This window comes from Perna viridis, chromosome 15 (assembly GCF_037379345.1).
Source record: "Perna viridis isolate PV_CMFRI_1.1 ecotype Kerala chromosome 15, ASM3737934v1, whole genome shotgun sequence".
NCBI lineage: Eukaryota > Metazoa > Mollusca > Bivalvia > Mytilida > Mytilidae > Perna > Perna viridis.
In genome coordinates, this window is record NC_142459.1 from 19,083,600 (window position 1) to 19,100,232 (window position 16,633).

A 16,633-nucleotide genomic window follows, 5' to 3' on the forward strand; every position below is an offset into this window, starting at 1 on the left:
TTTAGCATTTCTTTATGATGTCTGCATTTAATAGTTTAGTAAACAAGAATTTTCTTCTAAAACTAAAAAAAAAATCACTCTTAGAATAAAAAAATAACAACAAAACATAGTCCAACTGTTAGATAGGGCAGGACTTAGTTCTAAAAAAAAAATATTTCTGAACTGGAAGTATGAATAGATCTTAGTTTAAGGCAGTGATTTTCTGTTTGGAGAGATTTGCTGGGATGTTTTTGGAGAAAAATTTCATCTTTATTTAGGGCCAAAATAATCTGGCCAGCATTTGGAGGCAAGTGAAAATTATTTTAGCCTACAATTTACACACTGGATTAAAATTAATTTTCTTACATGATTCATAAACTGGGCAAACAAAATTCTGGCCTGCATGAAAATTCCAAGCACCCTAAGAAAGTCAAAATGGTCCATGCCTAATTCATGAAGTCAAGCTCTGTATAGTCTCCTTGCCATCACTGTTAAGGTAGATCATATCTATTACACTGTCTGCATTCTTTTCTGGCATTGTACAAAATCAAATAGACCTGCATGTTTCAATGAACTGATAGTGGAGTATAAACATGTTTAAATTATTTTAATAGAAGCTTTATCTTAAACATAGTATGATAAAATTACAGACACTAATTGTATAATACCTCTTTTATTGGGAGATAATTGGCGTGAAAATGTTCTATAGAAATGTAAGGGAATTTTACTATTTTATACGACCACAAAAAAAAAATTGCGGTCATATAATGTTATGGTGCAGTCGTTGTCATAGGGTACACTTCCTTTCCATGTGATAACTACTGTGGTTGACCATTTCTTCTGAAAGTTTGATATGTTTTTAGTAACCACTAAAGAAAGGTTCCTATTTAATTTGCACTGTGTGGTCCCGCCTTCTTTTAAAAAGGGGCCAAATTGTGTTATATATTTTATTCTGGTAAACAAATAATGCAGCAGATTTGATGCATTTTGGACCATTTTCAAGTTATATTGGGTCAAATATGGCAATGCCCAAAAAATTCCTCATAAAAATCCCTGCTCACGTTTTTCAATCTGATATTAGATGTCTCTTAGGGTTTTGAAGTGATAAAGGGTCAATGGGGTCACATCTGAAAAAAATCTAATTTTTTATATTTTAGGTCTGATTTCAAATATTTGAAATATTGGATTCCTCATAAAAATCCCTGCCCATTTTTTCCAAACAGATTTCAGATACAAGTGTATCTCTTATCGTTATCTAGTTAAAAGGGGTCAAATGGGCCTGAAAAAATCAACTTACTAATTTGGTCTGATTATGAAAATTTTTAATTTAATTGCACTCAGCAAAGCTTTTAATATTACAAAAAAAAAAAAAGAATTCCGAGACCCCCAATTTTCTCTTGAAGTATAAGAGTTTAAACTAAGTGTACCTTAAGTAAATTTCAGAGAAATTTTATCTACCACTTTTGCAAAGTAGTGAAATTCCCCACAGAATCTATATAAAAATTGCCTTTATTAAGGCTCAATTATCTTGAAATCAATGTTTTTTTGCATTAAAATCCTGAAATTTTCCAGGAAAAAAACTAAGGAAATTTATCTACTCAAATTTTAAGGTATGATCTACCTTTAGCTATTACATAACTGGATTCCTATAATGAAATACTATTTATTTGCACACATTTAAGGCTGCTGTCACTTCCTCGTGTTGTATAAAGGCAAAGAAGTCAGTAAACTATGGCATCAATCTTTCTGCAAATATAACCAGTTTCTGAAATACTGTATGTAGTATAAAAATGAGGCAAAAATAGTACCAACCCATTACCATGCGTATAGATAAAACAAAAAATCAAATCATATTCAGAATTTAGCAACAAAGATGTTTTCAAAATGCTGGAATTTTTTATCAACAACATATTTGTCCAGTATGATGGAAGTGTTTTTCAACAAACTGTCTGCTTTCCTACAGGAACAAATTGTGCTCCTCTGTTTTTATGTGACCTATCATCTTTAAACAATCCTAGTTTCAGGGATTTTATTCATTGCATCTACCCAAAAGAACTTCAGACAAGCAGATGAAGGATACAACACTGTGAAGTCGGCCTCATATCTTGACCTACACTTAGCAATCGATGGTATAGAAAAACTATTTACCAAACTCTACGACAAACTTGATGACCTTTCATTCTGTAGTGTCAACTTTCCTTTCATCTGTGGCAATATCCCTTCAGCACCGCAGCATATGGAGTTTTCATATCACAACTCATATATTATACCAGAGCTTGTCATTACTACACAGACTTTTTGTATCGCGCAACTTCTGACAATTAGGCTTCTGGAACAGGATTATATTGCTGCACAATTGAAGTCATCTCTACAGAATTTTTTTGGTAGACATCATGAACTTGTGGATTGTTACAGTGTATCCATCTGCACCATGAAAACAGATATTTTTCAGCATGTCAGAGTTTTTCTTTCCTCTTTTGTCTACCCTAAATTTGACTTTTTGTGATCAACTTGACAGGTGTTTCTAGAAAAGCAGAGGACCCTTACCCTATCAGTACACTTGGTCCATGCTCCCAGTTTTTAATGGAGTCCGAGTTGCTTATTTACTATTGTTTGTGTTATATTTATAATTTTTTGTTCTTCGTTGTCTTAGTCTGTTTTCCATGTCTGGTATTTGTCTATGGACTACATTATTTTGATTTCCACTAGAATCTTGGTTCCCTTAATTACTTTCAACATGTGAGCTAAAGCCCGAGCGCAGCACGTTTTAACATTAATTTTACCATAGTGTGGAAAAGTAACTCCATTCAATAATTGTTTGAAGAATGAAATTGGTAGAAAATCCTGAAAGTGTAAATAAAGGAAATATCTTAAGGGATAAGTAATCACCAGACTGGTTGCCGATTAAAAAAAGTATTAATTTGCATTTTTTTAATACCCGGTAACTTCCCCAAAATGGTTTGTACATCTATAGACCTGTACTTAATTAATTACAGGTCTGTTACATACATTATGTACATGTATGTGACATGGGGAATTATTTTTACAAATTAACATATTTCAAAATTTTGTTGGTTTAATGTTGTAGATTTTTGGTAGATTTTTACTGCAATAAAGATTTTCAGTTATATCAGGGACACATAATGCGTACATGTCCGAGATTATACAGGATCGACAGGGATATCAATTTACATGTCATGACTTGGCATAGGACAATCAATACTATATTGCGGAACAATACAGAACTATTTTTTTTTCCATCTTTGATACTGTAATCTTACAAACATACAATTATGATCAGTTGATTAAATTTTATGTATGTCAAGAATATTTATAGAAATAAATTTTCTTTACCTATGGTTGAATATTTCTTCTTAAGACAAGATTTGAGAAAAAAGGTATGGTCTACCTTAAAATGCGGAAGGTTAATGACGTGAGTACGGTTGATGAAAAATGCAAGTTGAAGTACACAATTTACTGCTTGGACGCTGTATTTTGTGGAGGTAGTCTAGCGCCTCAGAAATATTCTAATGGAATGGTAAAATTTCACGATTTCTTTGAAAGACCTATTAGTTGTAATCGTAAGGTGTCTGAAAAGGGGGGTTCGAACTTAAACAAAATCCGCATCAAATTGAGGGCATATATAAATCGTATTTGCAGAAAATGTATTTATACATGTGCTGTATACATGTATGCTAATTGAATACCCTGCTTACTGTCTCCAAATAGCTATTAAAATGAAGGTTTTTAAAAAGTCAATATCTAGGACAAAACATATCAACAAAAACAATTCAAGACAATTTTTGTAATTTTTGCCTTCTTCAAGAAACAAAAACGTTTTCCCATCGAATATGAGTGGTCAGTTTTAGTCTTGTGAAGCAGTGACAATATACATGTGTAATTAGTCCATGTGTGAAGGAAAACAATGCTTGAAAAAGTCAGATATTTAATTTACCATAAATAATCATTGCCCTTAACCAAAATCGATACAGGTAAATGTTTTTGTCAACAGTATCTTATATGCAAATTGCAACATCTCTGTCATATTTCAATTTAGAATAGTAACTAACTGTGAAGTGGTGTTATTTTAAGCTCTACAGTTAGTGCAGTCATGTATCTTAGTTTTCCATAATAATTTCTTTCAGTACTCAAATGGAAAAAAGTCGTTCTCCAGTACCTGAATTGATCCATGCAACTGTAATTGTGACCCGTCTTTTGTCGCTGATCAGTTTCTGATCTGTCAAAGCAATGGTTGCATTAACGCTTCGTCATATATGACATGATCAGATAATAAACATGTATTGAGTTGTTTCATTTTTCCATTTTTTACATGTACATGTATATTGCTAAACAGTGTTCTAGCTAGGATTTTAAAATAGAGGGATGCAGGGAAGAGGGAACTTTAATACGGGGCATGTTTTTTTTTTCAACCGAAAAGGGACATTGATTGTAAGTTTTTTTTTAAGATTTATGTTTGCATTAGGTCAGAAATATCTTCCTTCATTTTTTTTTCTTGTATGTTTGTATTCTGACTACATACCTACCAACTTTTGAAAATGAAGGTGGGACAATATGTGGATGCACAGTGTTGCATCATATTTTGCAAACTGAATAAGGTTTACTCCATTAATATATGCACCACACCCTTATTGTATTGTAAAACCTTTCTCAATTGATCTAATGCCTTGTGAAAGTAAATACTTGTTGAAATATTTCAGCCAGGATTGAATTACTAAAGCTCAAAATCACCCTCCAATAATTAGTTCTTATAGAATGACATGTAGCCATACATAATCAGTGTTCACAGAGATATGCTGCATTTCATCAATATGTTATTGCTGATTAAGGGCTAGTGATTCTGTTTACTTATAACACATTATAAGGTGAAATGTTGCATGAAATATAACAAATATTTAATATTGCTCCTATTAAATTTCAAAATTCTATTTAATTAAGAGAATTATTATTTCCTTATAATTATTGCAGTCAGAACTTTTGGAACATGTCTTGCACTGTTTAAGTTATTATAATATTTTTAAAATATTGAAATTACATGTATAAGGGAGGTAACTAACATTTTGAATAAACAAACATGTGCAACATGCAACTGTTTACAACAATGGTTATACAAAATTTGGACTTGTTAACTTTAAATTTTTTGTGAAATTCATTGTGCAGTAGAAATTAATTATTAACCAATGATTGGCTGTCCATAAAATGGTGATAGGTCCAATCAGGACCCATCTTCTACTTGTCAATCAACATCCGATAACCTTGGTTAGTTGATTTATGACCGATAATTACCTGAGGTTTACCTGAGGGTTAATTAGGACAGGATGCAGGTAATGAAGGTGACTTTTTAATTGGCATGCAGTACCGATAATTTATAAGCTTGAGTGTAATATTACAGGGACATTCAGTTAATTGTAAATGGGCACTAAGGAGGTACTCAATAGGGGCAGAGGGGCGCGGGTGTGATAGGGGCGGGGTGCGGCGCCACTCCATTTTGCCGAAACTAGGACACTGCTAAACGTAATCCCTTTTGGGATTTGGCGCTATAGATATTTTTTGTTTTGACCACCACCATAGTATTGACTGGTAAAAGTATTTACTGCAGATTAATTAATATCATGTGAAAAGGTTTTATTCAATTGAAATTACTGATTTTTCACTGATATGAAATAATCCATATTAATACATCTATAGGGAAAGGTATAGCTATACATAAATGTACATGAATCATTGAATTGGAAGTAAATTTGTAACAATAAAACTATATTTAATACAATGTATTTAAAACATTTGCCGATCACTGTCTTATTGAGATTATGAAGCTATAACTAAGATCAACAATGTTACATCTACATAATTGTTTTGCTTTTATTTAAAAACTAGTAATTAACCTCTAGGAGCTCATCTGAATTTTTTTTACATGTATCTACATGCTATAAAATGGATTATTCTTACAAATTAAAAAAAATGATTTTCTGCATACTGTATGTATATGTACATACTTTAAGCTCTTTCCTTCTGCCTTGATGAATGTTGCAGCATGCACTCCTGAAGTGTAGGAGGTTAGTATCAAAACTCAACCAGATGTATCTGTGTATTGTAATATATACATTTGTATATCCATGTACATCCAGGATGTAGGTTTTGGCATATATTCTTCATGTGTATGTCTTGATTTGCATTCTTGTATATGTGATGTAAAAAAAAAATATTTTCAGAAGATCCAAATGAAGAATTGGGAAGTCAGCTTGGTATTAACTTAGCAAGAGGCTTCCACCCCTCAATACCAAATCTGGAAGAGAAAACATGACCGATTCAATCAAAAAGGAACCACCAGACAGTTGCCATGGAAACCAGTGGAACATGTATGTTATCCAGAAGTCTGGTACACCAGGAACAGCTACTTGGAGTACAAACCAAAACAGCATTGAGGCAGACATCAACAAAGCTTCTAATATGTCAGGGGTCGAGGTAACTGGAATAATGGTTCAAAGTAGTGGTCTTCTTAGGTCCAAGACCCTCAAAATCTTACCTAGGATCTTTGAAATACCTAGAATCTTTGAAATTTCATTTTCCTATGTCCTTCACCTTCTTCATATTCAACCATATTCACCAACACTTTATTGAGGAGTTGTGATTTTCCATTAGTGGACTATGGATTTGAAACTTGGAAATGTTCAGGACTTTCTTCTTTTGAAAGTAAATTTAGAGCCCTGTGTGTACATTTGATGACTCAATATGAGGAGAATTGTTTCAAATACTGTGCAGACTTCCAGAAGCTTTTTGATAAGTTTTCAGCCATTTTAATTTGTGCTAGGACACTGTTTATACTATGAAGAGAAAAAAAAACTTGCACGCAAGTAGTTCTTTAATAACTGTTGTTTTGCTCACCATTAAAGTTTCAGTTCTGATGTTTTATTTTCTACTACAAACCAATTTGTTTTTCCATTTAATGATATTAATTCAATTTCTCAACTATTTATTTTCCAAAGGATAGCCTGATCAGCATGTATTTCATAGCAAAAAAAATTTTTTGCAGCAATTGATTTTCTTGATTGTTTATTACTTGTGAAAATAAGTTAGTTTACAATATTCATGTTTCAACTGGGTGCGCACTATGCTACCCTATATTGTTAATCAGACATGATTTTTTCCCGCTATTTCAAATCAGGATTTTACCATTATGATTCTTTTTTTAATGTATATTTACTTTCGATTTTGCTAATTTCCACTTAGTTTGTAGACCTCATAAAATCATGTCTGGTTAATACTTATGTACACATATTTCCATATCATGCAGATTGAAACTGGGTACCAGTTGAAATATCCTACAGAAGTTAAAAGTGAAAAACAATGGATAAATAGAAACCATTGTCCTGCAATAGGATTAAAGATTGACAAGCACCAAATCCCAGGGATTGTGAGGGAGACAAAAGGAGATGGTAGGAGAAGTTTAAAACCATCTGTTATAGAATCTATGTAAAAATGTACATCTTCTAGGCCTTTAAAAAAATCAGACAGGAGATGGTCCATGCATGTCAAAAACCCACAAAATTCACTTCTGTTCTAAATAAGAAACTTTTACTGACCACATACTTGTACATGTAACAATCTAAGCTTTTCTCTCGTTTGTTGCACTCTTGTCCTTGCATGAAATTAGCACTTCACAAGACTTATTATTTCTGATTTTGTTTTCGCTAGTTTTGTCTGGTTTTCACCAAATGTATGCAGGAAGATCATAGTTACATAAAAATATTGCATATGTAGATTTAAAATAGCATCGGTTGACAATCGTCAGTGTCTGAATTTTAAATGGATTGGTACTTTATCAAAATACATGTACTGACTTTATGGAAGAAAGGTAGGGACTTAATTTTTGGGGGAATTAGAACTCCAAATTTAGAATTAATTTTGGAGTTTGATATCTTATAAAGATTAAAAAAATGCTGAAAGTTAAGATCAGATTAAATCTTTTAGGTAGTACTACAGGTAATTGATTTTTTATCTAGGTGGATAGGGAAAGAACAAGCAAATTTAATTTTTATTAAGGCCCTATACGGAAGTTGTTTTGGATATTTGGTGCCGAAATTAAATGGAAAAGATAATAGTTATTGCATATTCCTGTAATGATACATTGATTAAGAAACTACATTCTTAAATTGTTTTTCAGTCTGGCCGATTTAAAAAAAAAAAAAACAAACAAAAATCAAAGACAGTTGAGATATATTTTCCATTGCTCATTGTATAAAATATCTGCATTGAGATCCTTATGTTAATACATCTGAGTTTAGTGTAAAATTAAGCAATTTGTTGAAGGCAGTCCTGCAAGGGTTCATTGTATGTATGTCAGTTTTTTACATTATGTCTTAACTATGTTTGTAGAACATGTCTGGCAGTTTTTTAACATTATGTTTGAAATTGGTTAATAAGAATGTTTTACAATATTGGTAACCATTGTTTTTGGGGTTTTTTTTCAGACCATGTCACATCTATTCCAACAACAGTTGAATGGTATGGTCAAAGAAATGAATGTGATTGTTTTGAATGTGGGGAAAGTTTGGAGTCTGACAACCACAACTGGTGAGTAAACATTTTTTAACAGTTCACTAAAGTTTTCTGTACATTATTGAAATTGTGTAATTAATTGTATTTTGTTATGTTGGAAACAGATGAAAGCCATGAACATTTTTAAACCATGCATGCTGGAAATTTTCATGCTGACAGATGCGAAATTACTTCACTGTAAACAAGTTTCAGAATAGAAACTGTTTAATGATCAGTTTAGTACTAATTGTGAATGCTTGAACCTTGTTTTATTTGACATAAAAACCAAGCAGGTGTTCAAATAAGTGATGGTTCAAGGTCTGTGACCTTCAAAATTAGATCTAGGACCTTGGAATTCATATGAACCTGGGTGCTTGACCTTAAACACTTTTGATTTTTCTCAAGTGGACCATTGTACCTATAAATGCCATTGGTTTGAAACTTATAAAGTCTATTACCATCTGCTCTTGAAAGTAGATTTGAACTCTACCCAGTGAATTTATTTCTTTTAAAGTTTACACAGATGTTCCAAGTGTTGCTTTGAGACCATATGTACAGCAGCCTTGTACAGCCATTATAGCCACAAACATGGACACAGATATAAGACTAGAGAGATGGGTAAACAGGTGGTTGTTACTGAGTATGATACACGATATTTACTACAATGTGCAAACTGTGGGTTTCAGACACCAATATCTCTGAAAATGGGTAAGTTTGTGTGCAGTTACTATACACCTAAAAAATATGGTAGGGCAACTGAAGAACCACTAATAGCATTCCATCACTCAAGCCTGACAGTTGTCATGACCTTTAATTTAACCTATTAAACAATAGCTCATGAGAACTGTCAGATTTGAGTGATGGAATGTTGTTTGATAACAGTTCTACAGTTGGTTAACCATAGTTTTGTACTTCTACAGCTTTTTTTTCATGGCTGGAGGCTGTTAGTAGTGTGGAGCAGCACACCGTAGACATACTAATTTTCATGGTGGTCAAATTTTAGCTATTTTCGCATCGATCACTTAATTCTGGGCGTAGCCTTTATTAATAGTTTGAAGATGTGTTTTATCATAAAACATCACATGTAAAGCTGATTATCCAATGAGATAAGTGTATTTTATTAATATGTACATTAAATGTAGTAATTGTAATGTGGTCATGAGAATAAATTCTTTCATTATCAAACTTTGCGGACATCATTATGGGATTGATATCTATTGAATCTTTATCTGGTTTTGAATATAGTTTTGTTATTGATTTTTCTGTTTGATACACATTTTTTTTTTTTTATTTTTAGCTTTGCATTTATCATCAAGTTTACTAGAATGCAAGTCCTGTAAAGTAAACATCTCAGGTAAATTCATAATAACCAGATCTATAGTCTCAAGTTGAAAAACAAAAATTCCAAAGGGTGGTGATTTAAGCTCTACAATTATGCTGTAAATCAAGATAAAATTTCTGTGAAATTCAGTTTTTCAGATAAGAGTTACGGCTTTTTGTCGAAAAAAAAATGTTTTTCAACTTGAAATCGGAAAGGAATAGATGCGTGGACTTTCACATCATAAAAAAGGAACCGATATGGTGTAATGCAACAAATGCACCATTGTTTAACCCCTATAAAAATAGTTAATACACAGATCATGATTATTTCCCATATTTTTACCAATTTAGGGGAGGTCCTATACAATGTCTTTTTCAAAAATTAAAAATAATTCTTGACGTTTATTTTTTTATTAATTCCAATCTAAATTAAAAATTGATAAAACATTTTCAAGTAATGATTATTTGATAAATTGACTTTGGACCAATGAATGTTAGTTACATCACAGTACTAAATTATTTCATACAAAATGAACCTGTAGTCCAAAAGGAACTAAGCAACCAGTAGGCTTATGACATTATTCACAGTTTGCACTCATTTTTGGTAAATGTTCTTAAGAACAGGAATATTTTCTGCAAGCATTCAGAATGTAAGTACCAATTGATATTAGCTTTGGACACTGTCACTTTCCATGCTCCATTGTTGAGGTAGGTATTCACGATACAGGATAACCCACCAAACTAAGGCTGTTATATTGGTCTGCATGTATGTGCACCATATTTTGATATAACCATCATCCCTTCTGCAACAATCTGTATATTTTTTATCTTGAAAGTACAACAAACTAATATAAACAGAATAACTCTGGTTATGTGTCTTAATCTGTCTGACCTAGCAATAAAAATGAGTTTTTAACATGGGAGTTTAACCTCCTGTTTGACATTAAAGCCCACTCAGTTGATAGCTACTTTGGTGTCAGTCCCTTTAAGAATCTGGCAGTAGGTGAAACATGGTATGAAAACAATACCACTTTGAAACTTTAGTTTGACTATTTCTACTATCAGCATCAAGGAAAAATCTAATAGGATCTTACATGAGTGAAGATTAAAGATCTGGTAATTTTTTTTTTTGAGATCAAGAACTCAAGTCATTTTTAGCTCACCTGGCCAAAGGCCATTTGAGCTATTGCCATCACTTGTGGTTCGTTGTCATCGTGAACAATTTTTCAAAACTCTTCTTCTCTGACACTACTTGACCAATTGGAACCAAACTTTGTATGAATGTTCCTTGGGGTATCGTACATAGAACTGAGATGGGAATTTTTGAACTGTCGTAAAACATGGCTGCTGTTACTAAAAATAGAACAAAGTGGTCAGACAGTAGTTTTTCACACATTTCCCCAAAAGTGTGAGGTTTAGCAAAATTATTTCTTAGCTGAAATGACCCTTATTATAAGGCCTTCAAAAGTCTTCAGGGATCAAAGTTGTCAGGTGACTCCTTGTAAGAGTTATTGCCCTTGAAAGATTAATTTTTACTGTTTTCAGCCAATATCATGAAAACTATAATAGGTAGAAAGAAACTATCTATCAATGAAATGATCCTTTTCATAGTCCTACCAAAGTTTTCTTGAGCCATAACTGTTGGACAACTCCTTTTAAATATGTCTGTGACACTACCACTTTGATGACATTTCATTTGTTAAGAGAACAAGTTAAGACGAGAGCCAGTGACCTTAACTTGCATGGGTTGTCTCAACTTGAAAAAATTCATTTCTGGAAGTAAAGGTTTTCCATATCAATTTGGTAAATTTAGTTATAATTTCATTGAAGTGCCATGAAAATAAACCTCTCAAAGGCAGATAACTATGTTAAAAACCTAATTTTTCTAACATTCTAAGCAAATCCAGTGATGCAGAGATCAAATAATGGTCTTTAAAAATAGAGGAAGCATCCTTGAGTGAAGTTAAATTGTCAAATTGGTGGGATTTGGACAAGCATGCTCCTGATTTTAATGAAAACTTACACTTACAACATGTAGCTACAGTGTGTGTAGTTCTATTTCTTCTAATTAACATAACATTATTGCAGGTCCAATTGTACAAAATGATTATGATGATGACGATGAAACAGAAATGGTTCAAGACAGACACAAACTTGGTGACAAGAGACCACATGATGAATCAATGAATTGCATACAGAAACAAATGCAGCAAAAAAGCAAGGAAGGAAGTCTCACAAAAAGACTGAAGATGGCAACAGGGCTCCCTGACATTTTAACAAAATCTATGCATAGTGGTAATTAATTTATTATCAGAATGATCAGCAGAGGTGTTTACTTTATAGATTCTCTGTAGTTTCTATTAATTTTGACTGCAAATTACACTTTAAGGATTGTAAATCTCTCCATAGTACTTGTGTGAAAAAAATCACACTTTAAGGATAGTGAATCTCCCGGTAGTACTTGTGCAAAAAAATATCACAAATACTTTAAGGACCTGAATTTCTATTTAACCATGAAATTAGATTGAAGGTAATTAGTTATAACTTATTTTTGTACCCCATTTTTATGAGTAACTCGGCGGGTGTTTCTAGAAAAGCAGAGGACGCTTACCCTACCGGTGCACCTGGTCTATGCTCCCAGTTTTTAGTGGAGTCCGAGTTGCTCATTTGCTTTTGTTACTTTGTATGTATGATTTTAGTTACTTTATGTTCTTTGTTGTGTTTGTCTGTTTTCCATGTATAGTCTTTGTCCCTGGATTACATTCTTTTGATTACTGCTATAACCTTAGTTTCCTTGATTACTCTTACAGTTGGTGGTATATTGTGATCATGTTATCTGTCTGTCCATTTCTCCATCCACACAGTTTTGTTACAGTTTTCTCAGCTACTTGATATTTTGTAGATAGGTTTTACATTTTGTTGGATTTGATTTCAGACTTGAAGGACATTAACTTCTTGTTTGAAGAATTTTTTTTGATATACATGTATTTATGTTTTCATCAGCAGGATATCAATTTGTAGACCTAGTTAATAGTTTTCTAGCTCACATCTGTGCAAAATCTATTTTTAATGGTGCACCAACTTATGGTGTTCATAATTCTGTCAAACCACTAGTTAAAATTTCCTCTTTGAGCTAATAATGAAAGTTATCAATAAGACAAACGAAAACTTTGCAACACAATTTATATATAGTTATTTATTTTATCATTTTCAGATGAAGCAACTCCTGTTAATTCTAAGAGAGCCTGCATACTTGAAAAACTTGTCTCAATTAAAACAGAACCAATTACAGACTATTCTGACTCAAAACCAATGGCGTACGAAAATGATGCTCTCTTTGGCAACACCCCTCAAGATTCAGAAGACAGTCTGAATTCTGATCATCAATGTACAGCTTCTCAACCGATGAAGACTGAACCAACTGAAATGAATTATGAATTTACACAGAACTTGGATGAAACACATAAAACACCTGACTCTGCCAGTAAAATAATGTTTCCTCAAACTTATGGTGTCCAATCAACCAATATAACCCCATCTAAAGTAGTAGACGAGAGTGCTTCTAGTGGTTTTATGGCATCAGCCAAATCTTTTACAAAGTCACAAAAACAGTCAAAAAGGAGACCTAGTTCTAGAATTGTAGACCGTTGCCCTCCTCCAGCTGTTGTAATACCTAATCCTTGTATGACAGCAATCAAACCAATGCCTATTGCGGTAGCAACTGTCCCACAATTGGTAGCTATCACGCTCAATCCTACTATGGCAGCAACTGGTCCACAAGGGGATGTTATAAGTCCCATATCTGTATTGGCAGCCACTCAACCACAAGGAGTTGTTATCAATCCAAATCCTATAATGGCAGCAACTCAACCGTATAGGTCATTGGAAACGAGTATGGGTATGTATTCTTCAAGAAGGCTAAGTTGCGTATAGTTACTGTTAATTTAGACCACAGAATTGTTTCATTATATACTTTCATTCTATTTTTTCAAATTGCAATTTTTGCTCTATGGATTGTTAATCTCCATAATACCTAACAGTATGTAAAAATCACACAAAGTTTCAGATTTTACTTTTCATTTTTATGGTCAAATATATAGATTGTTTTCAAGTAGCATGAACAGATTGCAAAGTTTTTTTTTATTCAAATTCCATTTTTTTCCCCATGCATCTTATTTAGCATAGACAATCATAAATACAACATTACAAATTATCTTGTAATTACAAGCATCAATTTGTTACATTTGCATTACTGTATCCTCGAAGTAGAAAAATAAAAATAAAGGATCATTTTTACCCTAAACAAAAATCTGTACCCCTAAATTCGTATGTTTGGGTGTGCATGAACCACCATATGCATAAACGAGGGGGCATACTGATGTTGAGGTTAAATAGTGGTTGTATCATTGCACACTTTCCAAAACAGCCTTTTTTTGTATTATTAAGCTTCAGAGTCGGCTCAGAACAAACCACAAACTGCAGTTCCTATCCATACAGAACTGATATTGAAGGATGGCAAGTTACAATTAACCTTGAAGGGAAGGTAAGTTAGCTGTAACTTATAATGCAAAACATTATATAAAGCCCACAGTGACAGAAATTTAAGGTATAAGAACTGATGATGTTATTTTATGGCTATGATTGGTATCTTTTTATGCCCTTACTTTGAATGTGGGGGGATATGGGGATATATGTGTCTATCCTCCCTCCCTTCCTTCCTACCTTTACACAGGGGACCCATCTCTTATCTGTTATTTATCCTCCAAAATTGAATGGAATTTAATGGAAACTTTCACAGAATCTTTATTATGTGTCCCCATTGGGCACCTAATACTCTAGACCCTAACTCCCAATACGATTTTACCTCGGATGAATCAAAATCTTGGATAACTCAAAGTTTTCAAGCAGTCCTCTCGATTTTGAGGTTGATTAACCCTGATGTCTCAAAATCAACTAATAAGTCAGAAAACTGATTGCTTTATCACAAACCATGACAGAAATGTTTTTTTAAAATGATTAGCCTGGTTTATAAAATTTTTTGTTGACACTCTTTATTAAATAGCATGTTAAGTGAAAAAAAATATTAATCACATGTCAAAATTCACATTAACTATGATATAAGATATTTTGATAAAAATATAAAAAGATTACAGATGAATTGTACTGTTGTCTGAAAATTCAATGATATTAAGTGTATTTCTTCAGCTATATTTGTTCCAATAGTGTATCTTTATTGTGTAATGTAGAGCATATGGCTTGACGAAACGCCTGATAGACAGTTCTACCAAACAGCTTGCTATGAACTTCCAATGTTTTCAATGCATAAATATAAAAAGGAAACTTCCCTAAATCATTGATGCCATCCAGTATTTAAACATGATATACTTTGTAACACAAAAAAAAAATCTATACTAATACGAAACCCAAGACATCCCAAAGTACCCTGTAAAGTGGAGTACATATTCATGTACAAACACAACAAATAATGTAAATGTAAAAAAGCAAACACCAACCAAACTATTTCTGGGTTATGCTCAACTTAGGATGACTTGAACCGCAGATAACTTGAACATTTTGCCTGACCCCTTTGACTTAACAAGGTTCGACTGTATTTTCTAAATCCATCATCAGTTTTAGAGAAGAATTATCCTTTTAGCCACAAAAAATGAAAGATTTGTGTTATAGTATCTCAAAAAAAATTCTACATGTACATGTATATATTTGTATGAGTATATTGATATTTTTTTGTATTTTGTAGTCAGAACAGTTCCAGTTCAAACCAAAACCGAATGGTTAATGTACCAGTTGTTCCAGAGACAAAAAACATAAGTAAATATTTGTAAAATATGTCTAATTCGAGTAAGAGCTGAGATTGTGTTTAAATTTTTAGTTAAGTTTTTTAGATCTTAGTGAGCTTGTGCCGGCCTTGTGTGCGTTAATTTGGGTTCTTCTCCATTTTTTTTAAAAACCTTTTGTCATCTTTAACTACTGTGAAAGTACTATTGTTAGTGGAGTACCAGTTTTCATGGTATTCATGGGAGGGCCAATCCACAAGATTTCCATTGATGTGTATTGTTAAAACCTCAAAACCAAGAATTCAAGAATTCAAGGACTTGTGATTCTTCTTGATCCAGGGAATTGGTATCCATGAATTAAAGTTCTTTCACAGTAGTTACTCAATTTAATGAAGGCCTCAAATTAATAGTGCCATTCATATATAAAATTACATATGAGTACAGCAATAAAATCTCAATGTTGTGAAATACTTACCTACATAATTCCCTAAAATTAAAGCGTGAGAAAGAAGTTTATATTTCAAACTTCAGTAAAGAAAAATAATTTTCCATAATTGCAGATAAAGTTGTAAATTCTTTAATCAATTGAACACAATTTGTTCTCTAATCAAATAAAATTAAATTAATAAAACAACAGTATCTTATTTTAATGCTATATTTTGTTCAGGTGGTACAGCTTCTTTACAGAATCCACAGAATAATGTTCCTGTTCAAACAGTACTATCTTTGAAGGATAGCAAGTTTCAGCTGATCTTAAAAGGAGTGTAAGTTAACACCAGCACATAAATCTTATAAATCAGGGCCCAAATATACTTTTAAGATCAAACATTTCTATTATCTTTTGTTTGCCCCCACCAGCGATCAGGATGAAAGGCCCCAACAAAAGCCCCTGGGATAAAAGCCCTCCATGAGAAATTATTTGATCAATTATGAACAATATTTCTATTAGCACTGAAATTGTAAAATTTGAAATTTAATTTCTG

At 32.6% G+C, this 16,633-nt stretch overlaps 1 protein-coding gene across 1 annotated transcript in view; it reads left to right on the plus strand.

Annotated features, from left to right (window-relative positions):
- Nucleotides 1-3,383: 3,383 nt before the first annotated feature.
- The window catches only part of LOC148597342 (uncharacterized), a 31,582-nt gene continuing 18,332 nt past the window's right edge, over nt 3,384-16,633 (plus strand). The window contains exons 1-11 of the mRNA XM_088562800.1: nt 3,384-3,517; nt 6,210-6,462; nt 7,292-7,433; nt 8,469-8,571; nt 9,050-9,243; nt 9,833-9,889; nt 11,944-12,150; nt 13,070-13,753; nt 14,302-14,398; nt 15,614-15,684; nt 16,318-16,414. Coding sequence (XP_088418926.1) covers nt 6,298-6,462; nt 7,292-7,433; nt 8,469-8,571; nt 9,050-9,243; nt 9,833-9,889; nt 11,944-12,150; nt 13,070-13,753; nt 14,302-14,398; nt 15,614-15,684; nt 16,318-16,414 — 1,817 coding nt within the window. The 5' untranslated portion in view covers nt 3,384-3,517; nt 6,210-6,297. The remainder of the gene's footprint in view (nt 3,518-6,209; nt 6,463-7,291; nt 7,434-8,468; nt 8,572-9,049; nt 9,244-9,832; nt 9,890-11,943; nt 12,151-13,069; nt 13,754-14,301; nt 14,399-15,613; nt 15,685-16,317; nt 16,415-16,633) is intronic.